Source organism: Bos javanicus, chromosome 9 (genome assembly GCF_032452875.1).
Source record: "Bos javanicus breed banteng chromosome 9, ARS-OSU_banteng_1.0, whole genome shotgun sequence".
NCBI classification, from domain to species: domain Eukaryota; kingdom Metazoa; phylum Chordata; class Mammalia; order Artiodactyla; family Bovidae; genus Bos; species Bos javanicus.
In genome coordinates, this window is record NC_083876.1 from 73,408,495 (window position 1) to 73,429,789 (window position 21,295).

The 21,295-nt window shown below is 37.5% G+C and overlaps 1 protein-coding gene and 1 long non-coding RNA gene across 11 annotated transcripts in view; one reads left to right on the forward strand and one right to left on the reverse strand.

Moving 5' to 3' along the window:
* LOC133254063 (uncharacterized) overlaps nt 1-21,295 on the forward strand; it is a 252,562-nt gene that overhangs the window by 121,933 nt on the left and 109,334 nt on the right. The window lies entirely within an intron of this gene.
* The window catches only part of AHI1 (Abelson helper integration site 1), a 219,722-nt gene that overhangs the window by 55,421 nt on the left and 143,006 nt on the right, over nt 1-21,295 (reverse strand). For 9 of the 10 annotated variants that reach the window (XR_009738557.1, XR_009738556.1, XM_061428058.1 and 6 more), the window contains one exon: nt 20,239-20,294. The exons of the other annotated variant lie outside the window; for it this stretch is intronic. Coding sequence is in view for 7 of the 9 variants with exons in the window: in XM_061428058.1 (XP_061284042.1) it covers nt 20,239-20,294 (56 nt within the window). In the remaining 2 variants the exon portion in view is untranslated. The remainder of the gene's footprint in view (nt 1-20,238; nt 20,295-21,295) is intronic. 10 annotated transcript variants of the gene reach the window in all.

The window sequence follows — 21,295 nt, forward strand, 5'->3', positions numbered from 1 at the left end:
CCTTTGAATGGGCTTCCCAGGTACCTCAGCTGGTAAAGAATCCACCTGCAGTTCAGGAGACCTCCAGTTCGATTCCTGGGTGGGAAAGTTCCCCTGAAGAAGGGATAGGCTACCCACTCCAGGATTCTTGGGCTTCCCTGGCAGCTCAGCTGGTAAAGGAAAGTGAAAGTGAAGTTGCTCAGTCATGTCCGACTCTCTGTGACCCCATGGACTGCAGCTACTAGGCTTCTCCATCCATGGGATTTTTCAGGCAAGAGTACTGGAGTGGGGTGCCATTTCCTTCTCCAGGGGATCTTCCTGACCCAGGGATTGAACCCGGGTCTCCCACATTGCAGGCAGATGAATCCTGGTAAAGAATCCGCCTACAATGTGGGAGACCTGGGTTCGATCCCTGAGTTTGGAAGATCCCCTGGAGAAGGGAACAGTTATCCACTCCAGTATTCTGGCCTGAAGAATTCCATGGACAGAGGAGCCTGGCAGGCTACAGTCCATGGGTTGCAAAGAGCCAGACATGACTGAGGAACTTTCATGTTCATATATATGCTTTTGTTTCCTCAATTATAAACTAAAAGATCATTATTTGTCTAAATCACAGAGATTGGCAGATTCTAAATGTTAGCAGGTTTGCTCTTCTCCTAAATCTATGCTGTTAATCACTAACCTTACATATTTAAGTTTGAAGTTAGAGGCCTGCGTGGAACCAAGTAAATATACGTCTGGTTCACTGACTTTGGCTTTTGCTAAGATTTATGCCCAAAGGAGGATCTTTAAGACTTGGTATTTCTATTACAGATGGCACCTGAAGAAGATCATCAAAGCACTTTTCTTTACATTAGCTTCTCAGTTACAATTTCTTGAAGCCATCAAACTAGGAAGTTATATGATAAACAGAAATCAGGCCAAAGTGACAGCTGATATATGTATACTAACATGTGTGTCCATCTGATCACTACAGTTTATATTTATGCTGAAATGACTATAAGCTCAATTACTTTGGGAAGACTCTGTGCAGGAATCTTAAATAATAAATTTAAATGGAAAAAGAAAAGCTTTTTAGGCTGCTGATAGTAAGATATCAATAAGTAACTGCTCATCTTATTTAAACACTGAAGCTTGTCTATTTCTAAATCCAATGATAATCCAAAAATTCTGAAAAAAGTTCATGTATACACATGTGAGTATTTGGTTTAATGAGGAAGAAGATAGTAATATCACAGAAGCAGCAGCTTGATGGAAAACATCTCTACTTTAGCATATAAATATAATTATGATACATATAGAGATGAAGATGGTTGAGTAAAAGATTCTAAAACTTCCCAAACAGTACTTCAAATGGCAGGGCTTCCCTGGTGGCTCAGACAGTAAAGAATCTGCCTGCAATGTGGGAGACCCAGGTTCAACTTCTGGGTCAGGAAGATTCCCTGGAGAAGGGAATGGCTACCCACTCCAGTATTCTTGCTTGGAGACAGGGCTTCCCAGGTGGCGCTAGCGGTAAAGAACCCACCTGCCAAAGCAGAAGATTTAAGAGATGTGGGTTCAATCCCTGGGTTGGGAAGATCTGGAGAAGAAAACGCAACCCACTCTAGTATTTTTGTCTGGAGAATCCCATGGACTGAGGAGCCTGGCGGGCTATAGTCCATAGGGTTATAGCACAGAGTAAGACATGACTGAAGTGACTTAGCATACAGCACAGAAGAGAGAAAAGAGAAGAAAGAAGATTTAGAGAAATAATGGCACAAACTTCCCAAAAATGATTAAAAAAATTAATCTGCACATTCAAGAGCTTAAACAAAATCCATACAGTGTAAGAAAGATCCACACCTAGATATATCGTAGCCAAACTATTGAAGACCAAGAATCTTGAAAGCAGTGAAAGTAAAACAATTCATCACATAGGAGGGATTCTCAATAAGATTATCAGTAGATTTCTCATCAGAAACTTTGGAGTTCAGAAGTTAGTAAGATGATGCTTTCAACATTAAATGTGGAAAGAAAACTCAATCTACTATTCAATATCCAGAAAAATCACCATGTAAAAAAAGAAGAAACTAATACATTTCCAGATAAATGATAACAGAGTTTGTTGCTAGTTGACCTGCCCTTTAAGAAAAACTAATGGGAGTCAGGCTGCAATAAAAGGGCACTTAACAGTAACTCAAATCCATATAAATAAAGAGCACTGATAAAGGTAATTACATAAGTAAATGCAAAGACAGTGTAAGTGTCCTTTTTAAAAGCAACTTTTCACCTGATTTAAAAGGTAACTTCATGAAGAATTATAAAATGTGCTGATGGTTTACAATGTATAAAGATGCAATTTCTATGACCATAATAGCAAAAAGGAGGCAGGAAGGAAAAGAACTGAATTAAAGTTTTTACACACTATTGAAATTAAGTTGGTGTCCATTCTAAAGGAGATAGCTCCTGGGTGTTCTTTGGAAGGAATGATGCTACAGCTGAAACTCCAGTACTCTGGCCACCTCATGTGAAGAGTTGACTCACTGGAAAAGACTCTGATGCTGGGAGGGATTGGGGGCAGGAGGAGAAGGGGATGACAGAGGATGAGATGGCTGGATGGCATCACTGACTCGAGAGACGTGAGTTTGAGTGAACTCCGGGAGTTGGTGATGGACAGCCTGGCATGCTGCAATTCATGGGGTTGCAGAGAGTCGGACACGACTGAGTGACTGAACTGAACTGATTTATATGCTATATTCCTGGCATATGAAAGGCATATAGTATGTTTCAGGTATAATTATTATGATTCAAATGCCAGAGTTCTTTAAGTTATCACAGAGGCATGGTGTTTTAAAATAGAAATATTTCTAGAGGGCACCCACAACTATAAATGTGATCCTATTTTCCAAATTAAATGTAGATGTGCTAACTTCAACTCGATTTCTAAAAACAAAACTGTATTTCTACCCTTGGTGTGATAAGATCCGAATCCCCTACATATATACATACATACATACATACCATATTCATTAAAATATATCTAATTTAGACAATTATATAGTAAAATATAATTATAATTTGCTCAAATAGAAAACAGTCAAAGAATTTGAATAAATTCTCCAAATAAGAGACACAAATAGCACTACAAAATATGCTAACCTCATTAATCACTAAAAAATGCAAATCAAAATCAGGAGATATCACTTTTCACTCAATAAAATGACTATAATAAAAAAGATACTAACAAGTGTTGGTGAGGATGTGGAGAAATTGAAACTCTCATACTTGGCTGGTGGGATTGCAAAATGGTTCAGGTACTTTAGAGAACATTTTGGCAGTTCCTCAAAATGTTAAACACAGTTACTATATGACACAGCAATTTCAGTACTAAATACACACTCAAGGGAAATGAAAACCAATGTCCATGCAAAAGCTTGTATGTAAATGTTCATACAGCATTATTCAAAACAGCTAAAACTGGAAGCAACCCAAATGCTCATCAATAAATAAAAGAATAAATAAAATGTGGCATATCCATAATTGACTATTATTCAGCCATAAAAAAGATGCATACTATAACATGGATGAACTCTGAAAACATGCCGAGTGAAAGAAGCTAGATACAAAAGGTCACATATATTATGACAGCATTTATGTAAAATGTCCACAATAGGCAAATCCAGAGAGATAGAAATCAGATTATTATTTGCCAGGGGCTAGGGAGAGAAGGCAATGGAGTGGGGCAGTGACTACTGCTGAGTATGGGATTTCTTTTCGGGGTGAGCACTATGTTTTAAAATTGGACACTGATAATGGGTTCAAAACTGAATAGACTAAAATTCAATGACCTGCAGACTGTAAAAGAATAAACATTTTTCTTTTTTTTTTTTACTTTATAATATTGTATTGGTTTTGTCTTACATCAACATGAATCCACCACGGGTGTACACGTGTTCCCAATCCTGAACCCCCCTCCCATCTCCCTCCCCATGCCATCCCTCTGGGTCAAGTGCAAACATTTTTCTATGTGAATTATATCCAAATAAAGCTGTTACTAAAAAAAGAATCATAGAAATTATGGCTACAAAAAGTGAAGTTAGCCATGATGAATAAAGGAATAGATACAAGCAAAAATAACACAGAGATGGAGACCATAGCAATTCATGTCAGAGAGAAGAGCCTTGATTCTGACTGTGGAAATGCACAAAAGAGGTCATATTGTGAAAATGTAACAGAAGGAGTACACAATATATGTCGAACATAAGAGAAATAGATAAGCTTAATGTATCACCAAGGTTTTGTCAGTTAAGAACTAAGCAGCTGGTAGTGTTAGTCACTCAGTCATGTCCGACTCTTTGTGATCCCATGGACTGTACCCCCCAGGCTCTGTCCATAGGATTTCCCAGGCAAGAATACTGGAGTGGGTTGCCACTCCCTTCTCCAGGATTCTGGTAGTATTAGTGACATACAAGTCCAAAGTTCAGTTCAGTCACTCAGTCATGTCCAGCTCTTTGTGACCCCATGGACTGAAGCACTCCAGGCTTCCCTGTCCATCACCGACTCCTGGAGCTTACTCAAATTCATGTCCATTGAGTCAGACATGACTGAGTTGGACAACCATCTCATCCTCTGTCATCCCCTTCTTCTCCCACCTTCAATCTTTCCCAGCATCAGGGTCTTTTTAGATGAGTCAGTTCTTCGAATCAGGTGGCCAAAGTATTAGAGTTTCAGCTTCAGCATCAGTCCTTCCAAAGAATATTCAAGACTGATTTCCTTTAGGATGGACTGGCTGGATCTCCTTGCAGTCCAAGGGACTTTCAAGAGTCTTCTCCAACACCACAGTTCAAAAGCATCAATTCTTTGGTGCTCAGCTTTCTTTATAGTCAAACTCTCACATCCATACATGACTACTGGAAAAACCACAGCCTTGACTAGATGGACCTTTGTCAGCAAAGTAATGTCTCTGCTTTTTAATATGCTGTCTAGGTTGGTCATAACTTTCCTTCCAAGGAGCATCTTTTAATTTCGTGGCCGCAGTCACCATCTGCAGTGATTTAGGAGCCCAAAAAAGTAAAGTCTGTCACTGTTTCCATTGTTTCCCCATCTATTTGCCATGAACTGATGGGACCAGATGCCGCAATCTTGGTTTTCTGAATGTTGAGTTTTAAGCCAACTTTTTTACTCTCCTCTTTGACTTTCATCAAGAGGCTCTTTAGTTGTTCTTCATTTTCTGCCATAAGTGTGGTGTCACCTGCATATCTGAGGTTACTGATATTTTGCCTGGCAATCTTGATTCCACCTTGTGCTTCATCCAGACTTAAATTGAAGAAAGTAGGGAAAACCACTAGACCATTCAGGTATGACCTAAATAAGTCCCAAGGAAGGTGGTAATTTTATTGAGCTGTACTCATTTTCAGGTTCTTTGGTTACCAAATGGTTAACAGCCTATATATTTATTATAAAGATTTTTCTAGTAGAATGGAGAAAGAAAAGAATAATTAAGATTAGAAACATCAACTAAGGAGTCATTCATGCTTAAGTACCAGCTGACACTTGAGTGTGTGCAATGAGTTTTAAAAGTAGGTCTCAAGGAAGAAGGGAAAAGTCCAATCACCTCATTCTTGGGCGATTACCTTTTCATTCCTGTTCTTTTTAGTCCAGTTCTTCAAACAGCTGTCTGTGGCATGTGGGTAGCATAGTTTGAAGCATAGCAGGTGTTTGTAATTTCCTTTCTCAAGGTCACAGGTGACTCTGCCAGTGCACTAGAAAAACCACAGCTTCTGGGCCCCTTTCTTCCCACCAAACCCCAAGATCCCCTTCTCACATCCAGATTACTTTTGTTACTTATGTGTCTTTAGCCCACCCCACAGCTATGAGAACTGAAGTGCCACTATTCTGAGGAAATCTAAGGCCCTATCCACTAACCTCAAATCATATCTGATTAAAACTTCTTGATGGGTAGATGGGATGTTTTCCAAGAAACAAAGTTTGCAATTGGCTTTCTTAGGTAACATCCATGGTAGATGATGAAGAGGGAGGATTTGGCTCTTTCCTATCCTCAAGGTCCTCATGACTCTTCTTAGCTGTCATTCTGGTCAGTTCTATCAGTACTGCTCAGCCGTCTACTCTCTTCATTACCACCCCTGTCTAATGCCATTACAAGCTACAGTGATGATACAAGATAGGATGAGATAATACACACTACAAAGCAGGGTTTTAAAACCTAACAATTATTTTTATAGGTTTTAACTGCTGCTAATATTACCTGACCTGCTCCCAGTTTCCACAGAATCTGCTTTGTGCCATTGACTGACATTTGAGTGTGATGGTTTAGTAGTATAAAATGATTCTGCTCTTAGGGAGTTAATATTTTTGGCTCATATATCACAGTGCATTAACACATTCAATTAAAATGTTTCCAGAAGACTCTTAAAGACCTTTTGTGTTTCAGTTTCTCTACTGGCAAATGATGATGATGATGATGATAATGCTTTTATCTTACAGAATTAATCCATTCATGAAGCAACCTACATAAAACATTTTCCATAGTGAGTGGTACATGGTGAGTGCCCAACAAATGTTAGGTACGGTTGTTATTACTCAACTCCTAAAGTTCTTTATCAAAGAGGAATGGTGTTTTGCAGTCAAATACTTATGTAGTACTTTAAATATAACTGTATTTTCCAAACAAAATATAGATCTATGAACTCCAAGTCCATTTCTGAAAAGGAAATTTATTTCCTGGTTTGTCAAAATAAGCTTTGAATCCAAAAAGTGCACTTAAGAGAAGTCTGCTCATGTCGTCATATTACCAGGCCAAGATATGGTGACGAGAAAACTTTATAAGTTTAATTAAAAACACAGAACAAGAAGTTTCAATCCCTCTAGGGACTTATCTACTTAATCTTTATGTATTAAACTAACGGGTGACCCAATAATGTGGTTACAACAAAAGGTGTCTGCATTCTTGGAAGACTGATCTCTGGGGACACTGAGAAACTGGGAGGATAAAAGGCGTCACAGGAAGAAAAAACCTGGTGAACTCATGTATGTTTATCAAGGTGAGGAAAGAATCTATGGAACATGAGCAGTGGGAGATAGCAAATGTCCATCTAGGCAGAAAACATAGAGGACTAGTTTGATAACTTATGATTAAATTTTCCCCAAATAGAAAACAATATCCCATAAAATAATAAGTCTGAAATTTTTTTCTAGGTAATTGCTTCATTTTATAGCATGATCGACTCAAGTTTTGGTTTCAGTTATATAATATATTTAAAGCTTCCTTACAGGGATCAAATTTTATATTGATTAAAAGGAAAGTTTCAAGTAATCACTAAATCTTATTTTAATAGACAGGCAAGTAAATGTTTTGCTAAAGGACAATGCAATGTTATACTGAACCTGCTTTTAAACAGTAATGTCCCCCAAGCAAAATGGCTTTTATTTATAAGACATTTTGTTGATAAATAAAAACTTTAACCACCGCTGCTGCTGCTGCTGCTGCTAAGTCGTGTCAGTCGTGTCCGACTCTGTGCAACCCCATAGACGGCAACCCACCAGGCTCCCCTGTCCCTGGGATTCTCCAGGCAAGAACACTGGAGTGCATTGCCATTTCCTTCTCCAATGCATGAAAGTGAAAAGTTAAAGTGAAGTCGCTCAGTCATGTCCAACTCCTAGCGACCCCATGGACTGCAGAGCACCAGGCTCCTCTGTCCATGGTATTTTCCAGACAAGAGTACTAGAGTGGGGTGCCATTGCCTTCTCCAAAAACCTTAACTGACCATAGATAAAGAAAATTTTGCCTTTTTGATTTTGTTTGGTTGGTCAATATTTTTCTAATGTTGTGAATAAAGACAGTTAACAAAGGGCATTACAAAATCTTCTCATGTTACAGAGTTGAGGAGTGACCAGGGCTGAAAAAAATAATCAGGATTCAAAAGAATAGTGAGTAAAAAATAAACTGTTGAAATTCAACAAGGATAAATGGACCACAGCACTTAGGGCTAAACAATAATAGTGGACAGCTGAGAGATTACTGTGAGCTAGACAGTACTGAGCTCAGTACTGTGAACAGCACCACCCACTGAGGTGGGTGCTATTATTACCTCCTTTCAAGAGATGGGCATACTGAGGCACAAACAGGTAGATAATGGGAAGACAGGTTTGACAGTAAATTTTTTAAAATATCAAGAAATTATTTTTAAAATCAATATCAAACACAGTATCCAGATGACAGAAACCCAAAATATCACTCTTTTTCATATCACAACTAGAATATTAAGTTCAGTTCTGGATGCTACTTTCTAAAGAACGTGAACAAACTGGATGGATTCAGTATAGATTCAGTAGGATTAAATGGATGGAATTATCTTAAAAAAGAGATGGTCAAGATGAGACAGACAGGCCCAAACATCTCAAGAGCCATGTTTATAGAAGAGGAAACTGACTTGTTCTGTAACCATCTAGAAGCAAAGCAAAATCAAGATACTAATCTTTTGTAGTAAAGCACAAAACTTGAGTAATTAACAAAAACACAGAGTTTCTAAAGTAGAAGTAATTTTTGTTTTCTAGGAAAGAATGTATCCACAAGCAAGGCGACTGTTGTTGTTTTTTTTTTTTTTTTAGTAACCAGTGATACATCCTTCTCATACGTTGAAGCTAAATGGCTAAAGATGTGTAGAGATTAGAAACACTGCAATGCTTTCATCAGAATAGCCCACTATTAGCAGATAGTGCAGTCTCTGGCAAACAACAAGAACTCCAGAGGCTCTTCGGTAACATGTTAACTAAAAAGAAAAAGGATTTCCTGGCTCACTATTTGTGTGACCCTAGGGAAGACACTTATCTTTTCAGTGCCTCAGTTTCCTAATTTATGAAATTGGGATAATAATAAGGGATAATACTTATTGAAGAATTACACAGATGAAAAGAGAGTAAGTATAAAGATACACTGGCAAGAGTAAGTAGTCAACGCACATATAATTATGATGAACAATCTTGGAGGTTTGGGATCATTATGAACACTAGTAATATAAATAATAGCTAGTGATACCACGTGTGACGCAGTTGACAGTTCTCATATTGTAGCGCTGAACAAGAACGTGGAAAACCTCTCTTTTAGTGGTGTTTACATTTTACTAGGGGAGACAAAATTCCATAATTTTTATAGGCCTTTCTGCTATAAAGCCTTGCATTCTGTAGAATGAGGCTTATGAAAAATGCAGTTGTTTCAGACTACTTAAAATCCATGGAACTTATAACTAGAGTGCTGATAGAAACTAACAATCCTAATCAAAGCACTAATAGAGTATTAAACCTCTGCTGGTATCTGCACCCAGCACGACTGTTAAGTCAGGTCCATGAAAAAATTTACTTTCAGTAGAGACCAGTTAATCAAAATTAAAAACCCAATCAGGTTTTAGATTTCTTCATCTCTCAAACAAAACAATTTTTCTGAAATTAAGGGAAATGTTTTTGCAGCTTCTTCATTTGTACTAGCAGCTATTGAAGCTACTAAATCAGCCACTTGCAAAAGGCATTTCAGCTTTTTTTCTAAAATTACTCAGTCTTTCCATTTGGTTATGAGAAAAGCCTGCCTTTGATGGCTGTGAACTTAAACCATGCAGGAAAAAGTCTTCAGCAATCTTATTGACATCGTTCATCTATTTACTAACTGCACGTTGGCTAATTTGTATTACAGAAACACAAACTGCACTTACAGTGACAGTAAGTACTACTCCAAAGAAACAGGTTAGAGGGCGTAGCAAATGTTTTGAGTGGGGCACATCGCCACCTCCCCTTATGGCATTTTACAGAGCTCCTGCCTTCTGGCTCCTGTCTTCCCAGTTTAAGTTCCCGAGGGAACAGACTCCTTTCCAGCACTTGGTCTTTTTGCCCTTTTCAGGAGAAAAAAAAATGACCAAAAATAATTCCTCTGGAGTCAGGTCTCAAGGGAACCATGTGTTCATACTTCTAGACATCTCACTAGCTTAACTAAGAAAGTATTTCAGCTAGAATCTAAAATGGAAAGATTTTCATTTTAGTTTTTTTTTTTTTTTTAAATGCTTTGGATGTACTGTTTTAGGAGATATATGTACTTTTGAATTATTCTTGATTCATAGTTTTGATGAGCTGATTCCTCAACTTCTACCAGTTTATATAACTGAACATGTTTTTATTGTTGTAAAGACAGGAAAGATAGAGACTGAAAAGAGCCAAATAGATTACTGGGTGCTCTTTCAGTAGAGCCCCAGGCAGCAGGACCAGTGTCCCTTCTTCTCCCTGCTGTACTGCACATACTCTCCAACGCCTGCTGAGTTAAACAGTTATCTCAACACCATATTCTACTGCTTGGCATCATTTCACCAAGCACTGGGCTTACGAAAGTGGAGAGATTTGGTTGGTATTGAAAGGACTTAGGTTTTTGATCTACTAAAGACAACTAACCCATGTCCATTAATTAAGCAGCATGAAATTTCTAGTAGCAATGGTGGTGATGGGCATTTGTCAGTCAATTCAGTAGACACAAGTGAGCTCTCTCTATATATTACAGATATATAGTAAACGGGTGATTCTGAGTCCTGAGAACAGAAAGAATGAGAGAAATGATCAGTGATTATTCAAGTGATGACTATCAGAAATTTGTTTAGTTTTTCTTCTTTAATATGTTTTCTTGGAATAGTAAGAGCAGATAAAAAAGACCCAAAAGTATACCTAAAAGATCAGCTTCTTCAAACATCCTCATTTTACCAACTAGAAAAGTTTTAAGTACTTAGTAAGGCATCACCCAACTCAGTGGACATGAGTTTAAGCAAACTCCAGAAGATACTGAAGGACAGGGAAGTCTGGTGTGCTGCAGTCCATGGGGTTGGACATGACTTAGTGACTGAACAAAAACAACAAAGGAATCTTGCTACAGCTGCCCTTACGCTGCTCCTTTGTCAAATGCTAAAATACAGTCTGCATCTTTCTCTCCATTGAGGTTCCTGGATTTTTCCCTTCCTCTGAGAAACGTTTTGAAAGTAATAATGTTGCATAAATACAAAAACTTAACTTTTCATTTTTGAAGAATGTGGAAAAAGAAACATTTACTTCATTGTTCTATATGGGTTTCTTTCATGGCAGCCCTTTGACACAACATTACTTTCTTTTGTGTAAGTCAACAATATACACACAAGGCTATGTTAACTGCTATTGCATTTTCCATCCTCCTCTCAAGACAGGTTTCCTAAACTGCTTCCAGTTCATCATACTTCCATTCTGCTCCCAATCTCCCAAACATTTCTGACTACCCATGACAGCACAAAAACACCCTCTATTTAGACTCCCCTGGCTTCTGAGATGCTACACAATTCCTGACTTTCTATGTCTCTCTTCTCTGTCTTCCATGGGGCTTTTTCCAACCTTCTGAATATGGACATCCCTGAGGTCTAGGCTAGCTCTTTGCGCTTATTTCTATAGTTTCAGTCTTTATTCATTTAAACTGTATATGCTGACAATCTATAAGAAACGGTGATGAAAGCAGACATGGCCCCTATTTTCAGGAAACTTACATCCATTTGACTGAGGAAGACAAAAAGATAAGTATGAAAATAACTGAACAAAAAATTACAAATTGAGATAAACATTAAGAAGGGGAAAAAAGTGCAATAAAAAAGACTAAGTGGGGAATATCTACTTCAGATAGAGTGATGAAGGAAGATCCTCTGAACACCTGACATTTACTGGGATCTAAAGAAAAAGCCCATTATGCCAAAGGGTGTGTATATTCCTGGCAGAGAGGCCAAATGTTCAAGGCTGATAGGTGAGTGTGAGAAAGGCTGGCTGTGTTCCAGAAACTCAGAGCAGAGAATGTCATAAGTTGATGCTGAAGAGGTAGGCAGAGACCAAATCATGCAAGGCCCTGTAAGCCCCAGGAAAGGATCTGGGGTTTAATTGTACATGTAAGAGGAAGTTATTGAGGAGTGTTAAAAAGGAGAAGGATAATCCATTCTGACTCTCATTTTAGAAAGTTCACTCTGGCTGCTATGACTTACAGAATGGATGGATAAGGTGCTCACACATTTAGGATTGCCCAAGACAGTCCTAGTTTATATGTTTGTTGTCCTGGTGTGATCTGATCTGATCTGATCTGTCCTGGTGTAACTGGATTTCTGCATTAACTCCCAGAAAAAGCCACAATACGCAATAAATACATACATATGAAAAGAGAAAAAGAAAGGAGGTTGATCAAGACACAGGCAGGCCTTTGAGGCAACATTTATCAGATTTCCTGGCTCTTGGTTTCCATGCTCTAGCTGGGACTCTGGGGTCCTCCCTTGGATTCTTGACCTTAGGGTTGGGACATGGTCTTGTTCTTATTATCTGGCCATCTCCTGTGACGAAATAATATTCAATATCCGTTATACAGAAACATATTGAGTGGAATGTATCTCAACTCATTCATTCCTCACAACGATCCTTGAAGTAGGTATTACCCTCATTTGCAGATAAAGAGATAAAGAATCTTGTCTGAAGTCACATGGAGTAAAAGTGGCCAAAGCAGGACTTTAAGCCAGGACATCTGGTCTGGACTCAGTGTTCTTAAGCCCTCTTCTAAAATTACTCCTCACTGCGAGAGACCTGGACATGTTTAGAGAACTAAAAGTAGCTCAGAGCAGCCAGCGTGAACATGGGGGAAAAGCTGGAAGTAAGTCTAAAAAGGTAGCAAAAGGCTTCAAATCACATGCTACATAGCTTGGCCTTCAACTGGTAGGAGATAGGGTGCACCCCAGGACCTTTAACATATGATGTTTATGCTTGGATATGGGCTTCTCTGATGGCTCAGTGGTAAAGAATCTGCCTGCCAATGCGGGAGACGTGGGTTGGATCCCTGGGTCGGGAAGAAGCCCTGGAGAAGGAAATGGCAACCCGTTCCAATATTCTTGCCTGGACAATCCCATGGACGGGGGGCCTGGCAGACTACAGTCCATGGGGTTACAAAGAGTTGGACACAATTTCTCAACTAAACACCACCACCAATGCCTTGGATAGATAACTCTGTGGAGCACAAACTTAGGAGATGAGTAGAAACAGTCTGGTTTCTGGCCAAGCTTTCTCTAAAGACTGGATATCTGCCTCCTTCCAGGACGAGGCCTTTGGACACCTGTTGTGAAGGGTCTGCTTGTCCCCATCCATGATGATGCGTGGGATTCCCACAACTGAGGCCTGGGCCCTCTCACCATTGGAGCTCCCTTCTGGAGCCCAGAGCTGTGCAGTGCGGCTCTCTCAAGCAGAACAAATGCAGATCTTCAAATTCATCCTCTTTTCTGAGGTCCAAGCCTATATTCTCAGTTCTCTACTGAACATTTCTACTTGTACATGGCCTGTGGTTATGTGAAATTTAACACGTCTAATACAGAATCTATTCTTCTCTAAACATCATCCTGTATCCCTATTTTAGAAAAATCTGTTAACAGCCATCATTCTCTCAGTAACCTGTGTCTGTCTCCTATGTTACCTTTTTTCTTTTGAGTTTCCAATACTGACTCTAGTTTCCAAATATTTCTCGTAAGCATACTTCTATTTCCATTTCCACTGTTCCTTCCTTATTCAGATTCTTAACACCATGGAAAGTGGATTATAATAGCTTCACAGAGCACCTACTTTCTTCTGGTCTCCACTACCTGCAATTTCATGTGTGCTTTTAATTTTTTAAAAAAACATCACCCCTTGATCATATTATTCTCATCCTCAAATGCCTTACTGTTGCTTATACTGATAAAGTCTCAATTCTTTATCTAATATGCAATGGTCTTGATAAATTATGCCCCAATTACCTTTTCTTAATCTATCTCATGTTCTGAAAAGCTCTGCTTCATGCCAACTGTCTCCATCTATAAACTTTGTGTACTTTCCTTTCCTTACTATCTTCAGTCACACTGTTACTCCAGTCTAGAATATCCTACTCCTTTTAAAAATCCCATATTTCCTTTATGATTCAGTTAAGCACCTTCCTACTCTAAATTGCCTTCCCAAACTACTTGAGCCCTGGAAATTCCTATGGCACTCAGATCCCATCCCATATTCCTATACTTGAGTACAAGCTGCCTGGTGACATAACATCTGTACTCATTGCTCTGAACTTATATTCAGTTCATGTGTTGAGGTTTAACTGTTTACAGGCCTTCCTGGTTGCTCAGACAGTAAAGAATTTGCCTGCAGTGCAGGAGGCTCAAGTTCAATCCCTGGGTTGGGAAGATCCCCTAGAGAAGGGAATGGATACCCATTCCAGTATTCTTGCCTGGAGAATTCTATGGACAGAGGAGCCTCGTAGGCTACAGTCCTTGGAACTGCAGAGTTGGACATGACTGAGCAACTAACACTTTCATCTCACTTCACTTTCAAATGAGACCAAGAGCTACTCAGAGATACAAAACATGTTTATACTTTCCTATATTGCTACTTTCCTCATACAACTCTCACAACTACTCAGCACTTGGTATTGTACTGTTCTATGGGTACTGTATACATAATGTTTGTTGATAGTTTAGAAAATAAATTCCTATTATGCCACTGTTGTGTGACAATTCTCCAGGAATACGACACTTTCAGAATTTTAAAACTTTGTCAGGTAGAGGAATTTAGCAAAGTCAAAAAAGATTTTGGGAAAGATCTGATAAAAACAGATGTCAGTAAAGTATGCTAATGGGAAAAATCAACATAAGCTTCATAATTTACAATGTCTGGAAAAAAACATGCAGATACTTAAGAAAAATGTTATAGACAACTCACAAGTGGTCTTTAAAGAAACCTATTTTGGACTTACACTTGAATTTCAATAGAATTGCTCTGAATTGCTACTTTATTGATAAGTGAAAACAGATTCTTTTATGACTTAAGTTATAAAAGCTTACAGTTTATCAGTTCCCTCTCCACCCTGCAATTACCTTCAGGAAGAGATTGGCCATAGGCTCTGTTTTATGAGTTTTATAGGGGCACATTCACCGTAGTTTACATACTATGAATTCCTGGAAAATTCTATAGATTAGAGAAAATAAAGTGCTTCTTTGGATCAAAGACATTTCATTTGAACTCATATATTTATCTATAAACAAGCTGCCTCTGACAGTATGTTAAAATGTGAAAGGCATATTTTATGTAAACATATGTATAAAGTATATTAAGCTAATATGTGATAATGCAATATGTAGCAATCTTGTGAACCCAGAGTGAGATAAACAATGATAATAATCTAACAACAAAAACAACTCAAAATGTTGTAGAGTTAATATCATATAAACCATAATCATATAATGCAAAAGAGGCTCAGAAAAAAGTTTAATTTGCATGTATATTTATCAACAAGTGTACTGTTAAGGGCAAGCAACACTGCAAATATCTCAGATATATTTTCAGAATAGGAAAATACTCTAAAACACAGTAAAGTTAACCACTGATGAAAAATCATGTAACAAAAGTTTATCAATCAAACCTTTAGAAAACCTAGAGGGAGTTTAACTGCGGAATAAACCAATAGCTTGTTACATTGGTCTTACAACAATGAAGAAAAACGAATCAACATTTAAATTTCCAGTCAAGCTACGATATTTTAATTCTTAATAATTTATGCAACACTTAGATGGCAAAAGTGTTCTATAACTGGTATAATTCTTATGAGACAGCCTGGAGTTTGTTTCAACTCATGGTAGATGTGCAGACTTCTACGAAAACATAAGCTGTAATTTTGTAAACCGACAAAAAAATCCCTCTGTTAAAAGAAAAGTGGTTCTCATTAATGGAGGTTGTGAGATCACTGAATAAAATTTAAAAAAAGAAATAGTATTAGCATTACATGTTTGGAATGTATAAACAGAAGTTTTGGGCTTCCCTGGTGGCTCAGACAGTAAAGAATCTGCCTGCAATGCATGAGACCTGGGCTTGATCCCTAGGTAGGGAAGATCACCTGGAGAAGATCCTCCAGTATTCTTGCCTGGAGAATGTCATGGACAGAGAAGCCTGGCGGGCTACAGTCCATGGGGTCGCAAAGAGTTGGACACCACTGAATGACTAGACTAACACTTTCACTTCTCAGTAGAAACTTTACAAAAATGATTGACTACAATAGGCCATACTGATGTTATTTGAATTTTATCTTACCTGTTTTCACTGGAAGAGATTCAAAAACAGTTTTCCTCAAATCACTACAAATTCTTTATATGTTCAACATGGTTTACCATGTTTTAATTCCACCAGAAAATAGGAAAAGCTATGGGAATTGCTGTGCATATGACTGTACAGTAAGGGGCAGGTAGGTTTTAACCATGTTTCTTGTGTAATAACTTACAATAAGAAAAGACCAAACATGTGGGTGGAAGACTTCCTTAAGCTAGTTGCTATTTCTCTTTGGTTTGCAAATAAGTCCTTTATTTAAAGTAACTATGGGACTCAAGCCTATGCTGATTTAACTATTAACTAACTTTTACACCTGCCTTTCAGGGCTCGGACAATGACCTCTGATTAATCTGAGTTTGATATTATCCTTAACTTGCTATAGGCTACAAGCAGGTGCAGCAACTAGCTCTTAAAGTGGCATGATCTAATTATTTCCACATAAACTAATATTAGGGTTTCCCAGGTGGCTAGGTAGTAAAGAATCTGCCTGCCAATGCAGGAGGCTCGGGTTTGAGCTGGGATCGGGAAGATGTGGAGAAGGGAATGGTAACCCATTCCAGTATTCTTGCCTAGGAAAGCCCATGGACAGAGGAGTCTGGCAGGGCTCCAGTCCACGGGGTTGCAAAAGAGTTGGACATGACTTGGCGACTAAACAACAACAACAATCTTAATATTATGATTGTATCATGTCTTATTTGCTTTTCCTATAATAGTAACATACCTGAGTGAATACCATTCAGGCCACAAATCAGTGAAAAGAAAGCCACATGTTTATGCATCAAATCTGAGCTAAGATATTCAGTATAAAGAAAATACAAGAAAATCTGTAGTATGTGAACAGGCAAAACAGACTACCTATACAAAGGGATAACTATTATTTACTGTCTCTCCTAAGCTACTAAATGACAGAAGGCATCTTAAGATGATCAGTTTCCAAGTGTTTTGAAGGGAAAAGGACTAAAACCCCTGGCAAGCTGTCTTGTGCAAAGACAAATGAGAGATATTTTAAAATATGCAGATTGAGGTAATATAACTTCCAATTTATATTTCTTGGAAAAAAAAATAACTTGAAAATATACTCCTGGATATGAAAAAAATGCAGAACTGTGAATGCAAAAAAAAAAAAATGTAGTGATTATAGTCAGTGAAGAAGAGAGGTTTGATTCTTCTTGGTGGACAAGGTCATGCCATTAGGGGACATTCTGTTTTACTTTGTATCAAAGACACCTGCAAACACAGATACGGTATTATGCGTGTCAAAAAGAAAAAAAAATCTAAGTAAATTAAAATTCATGTAATAAGTGGAAAAAAGGAAACAAGTAAATTGAGAAAGAATATAGAACCAAGGGACAAAAGGGGTTTTATTCTTAGGCTAATCTATATTCACTTAATATAGGTGCATCCCACTTATAGTGCATCCCACTATAAGGCTACAGGATCAACCTGGTTACAGGTTCTCTGTAACCATATATTTACAGAAAGGTTCATTCCAACTTGAAACATTAAGAAACATTTTTCTCCTTCATGGAGGCCTGAGAAAGTCTTGTTTCCTTCCCCTGCTGAATAGTCATACCTAGCATCTAGCACCCTCTTAGATCCCAGCCATTTCATGGTAGTACTTGGATGAAGAGAAAACGTAGAGAGGTTGGCTAGAAACGGGTGGCTAGATATGAGACCAAGGGTCATTCAGAGCCTCAGCCATTCTGAAATCCTAGCCCACTCCCCCTTTACTTCTTCCCCAGGCACAAGGAGTATCTCTCCTTTTCAGCCAGTACTGGCTAAAAAGTTTTAACTTATATGTATCACGTTTTGTTAAATTTTTAGACAGACTTTTTCTTATTTATCTCTAAATATTTTCTTCTCTTAAACTCTTTAGGGAAAATAATGGCACACTGATACAAAGGATGGAAATTAGGTAAAATTATATTTCTATGAAAATTAGACTTTACCTACCCTTGGGCCCAGAAGAGACTGGGTAATGAACAGAGTTGTGATTCTGTTTAGCAGTTATGGAGAAAGGGCCAAGGGTAACTTTGGTAAGGCAGCAAGCTGCGGAACTGAGGGCAAGAGGAGAAAGCTTAATTTGCCAAAGAGAGACAGAAGGAGAAGAGCTCAGAAAGAGATGTCAGAAAGGAAGACTGGCTCAAATCGAACCTGGAGAATTAATGAGTGTTTGGAGAGTGTATAAACGAAGTATTTTCAAACTTATTGACTACACAGAATATATATATTATTAATATATTAGGAGCCACCATTTAATAATCCAACTGGGTGAACATAACCAAAGACCAACAATATCTAAACCATTATGCATTCGATTTTGTTCCTAATTCACTGGTGTCATTTTGAGATTAGGGCGTTACTGCAAATGGTACTATCATTATTTCTCAGGATTTCATGAATATTTGGTTCTATTATCATTTAATTAACATGGGAATCTGCCATCGGCCTACAGGGTGAGACAAAAACACCTTCCAGGTTGCACTTTTCTGAGTTTCAAAATGTACAAAACACCCAGAAATGTAAGCAAGGTGCTGCAGAACAGCCTACAGGAATAAAATAAATTTCAAAAGTATATTACCAAATGAGTAGATTATTCAAATAGCTTAAAATATAGTAATTTTCTATAATTGCTAGCCTTCCTTTTTTTTTTAAGTCCATGACCCATTTTAATCTTTAAGTTCAAACAACAGACCATGTCCTAAATATGCCAGCATCACAGTAGGTACTGGCTACTTTCACAATGTTCATTCCTCATTGTTCATCCCATACAGACCAGTATACTCTGGGTCTAGTTTTATTAAATGGTCTTCAGTTTGGTAGAATCAGCTGTGGTGTCAGCACCTCTCATCCCAGACTGATGATGTATCTAGAAATATGGCTAAAACACCATTTTCTTATTCCCAATATTTTAAATGCAAAGGGCAAAAGTAGCATTATTTGATACAATGATTTGGTGACTCTAGTTCTTGCTGCCACCATCTTTTTTTGCCTACTGTGAGCCCTTCTCAACCCATTTCCTTGCTCCTACTGGAGAAGGGGGTTTTGAGTACTTTGCTGCTATAGCCTTCTATTTTTAATATTAATGAATAAAATTTACATAATATAATGGCTACTCTTTTAGCATACTCACTAAAGGATAAGTACACTATGCTCATGTACTTTTCATGATTATGCTGATGATTAATTTCTCAAACACCAGTCTTTTCTGAAGCCCCGCACATTAAGTTACCAAACATGCCAAATCAATTATATGGATTTATTACAAACAGAAAATGGAATCAATTTGTCTGTGAGAAAAATATTGATTATCAATAAAATTCAAATACAGCTTAATACTTTCTTATTTTCTTAAAAATGGTATTTTACTAAAGCTTTCCTCACAATAGGAAATGCTGAATTGTATGGAGTACTTGAAAGATTTATTATATAGAAAGGATAAGAAACAATAATATGTTTAGTAAGAGATATACTCTAGCCTATTTTATATGAATCTTTGAAGTGGGGAACCAGCAACTGAAGTATATTTCATACATACAAATACTATGTACAGAGATTAAAAGGGAAATTTAATTGTCTTCCTTCAATACTATCTTCTATAATTATTTTTAATATAGTAAATAGACACCATAATTATTAAACGTCTAGTTGTCTGGTCATAATAGAAGAGGGGTAAAAGATTAGATTTCACTTCTATAGTAATAAAGCATAGTAATTTATAGGAGAAATGAAGCATAATGGCCTACTTTCATTATTACAAAACATTCACTCTAAAAATCATGATGCTAGTGCACAAAATAACGCTCATTTTCACAAGGCTGTAAATCAATTTGCATAAAGATGTTAAGTACTTTACCAAAAGTATAAAGCTTCTTAAATTAAAAACCATTCTATTCATAACACTAATAGAAATAAGTACTTATAAAATGGATAGAGCATCTTACTTTCCTGTATCTTAGCAAAAATTGGTAGTGTTTCTTCATTAAGGTTAATTTTTAAAGAGATATAACTCTTGGCAAAAGGTAGGTTATAAGAGTTTTCTACAATGACATTTTGTGTCACTACAACCAGTATCATTTTGTGCCTTCTTAACAGTTTTAGCAATGTAGAAACAGACTGCCTTACCGTTGGTGCTGTATCTACATGGTGGTTACAAGGCTTTCTTTCTATGCTCATAATCCCTGTGAAATGAAAAGACTGTGAATATTTGCTTATTATACCTAAACATTTTATTTTAAAAACATTTGTGTCAGCAAGACATAACTCCTACAGCTTACAAGGAAAAAACCTCATTTGGATGGCAGAATCCTTTAAAGTGGCATCATGAATTCTCTGGTCAGAAACAGCTGGAGAGTTTAGTTAACTAAGAGACCTGACTTAAAGTGAGCAAAGCCAACTTCCCCATTCAGCTGTCACACAGCAAGAGCACAAGATGTGTCCTTACTCTGATCTCAGCTCAAAAATTATACCATTATCTTCCTCTGCTGCATTTCTTAGATCAAAGTTTTGCTTCTGTCTTGAGGTCATCAAGTTTTCATAGAGAAATATGAAAAGTCTATGAAAAGAATCACTTTCTTATTTTCTCAAAAAGAATAAATAAATCTATTCAAATTTCCCTTTGATCATCTGACTTCCTACTATGATAGTCAGCTATTTATTCAATCACCACAGAGGTACTTGAAGAAAAAAGTTCCCTTCATTCTCTCCTTTAAAATGACAATATAGACTGCTAACCTTGAGCAAAATCATTTTACCATGCACAGATTTATCTTTTTGTTCCCACTGTCCTCTACTACCTTCCTTTGTAATAAACATCTTCTAAGGATGTAACACACTGCATCTCATCTGTAAAGATACTGGTTCAAAGTCAAGGTCAAGTTTGAAATGAACACAGGTGTGGCTCTCATTTACTTTTCAATCTCTGTCAGTCAGCAAACCAACATGTGAGGAGTTTAATAGTTTGTTTAAATAATGCTAAAAGCTGTCATGCAGAGCAGGTGAGAAGTGAGAATTGCAAAGTACTGTCAATAGCAAATAGCACAATTCCTAGCTGAAACAAAACACTAGATACTCTCATCTGTAGGCCTTTAACTCATTTTTCTTAAAGGACAATAAATAAGTGAGATGAACACAAAGAAATCGCTTTTGGTCACTTCTGCAAGAATATCTTCAAAATGAACAA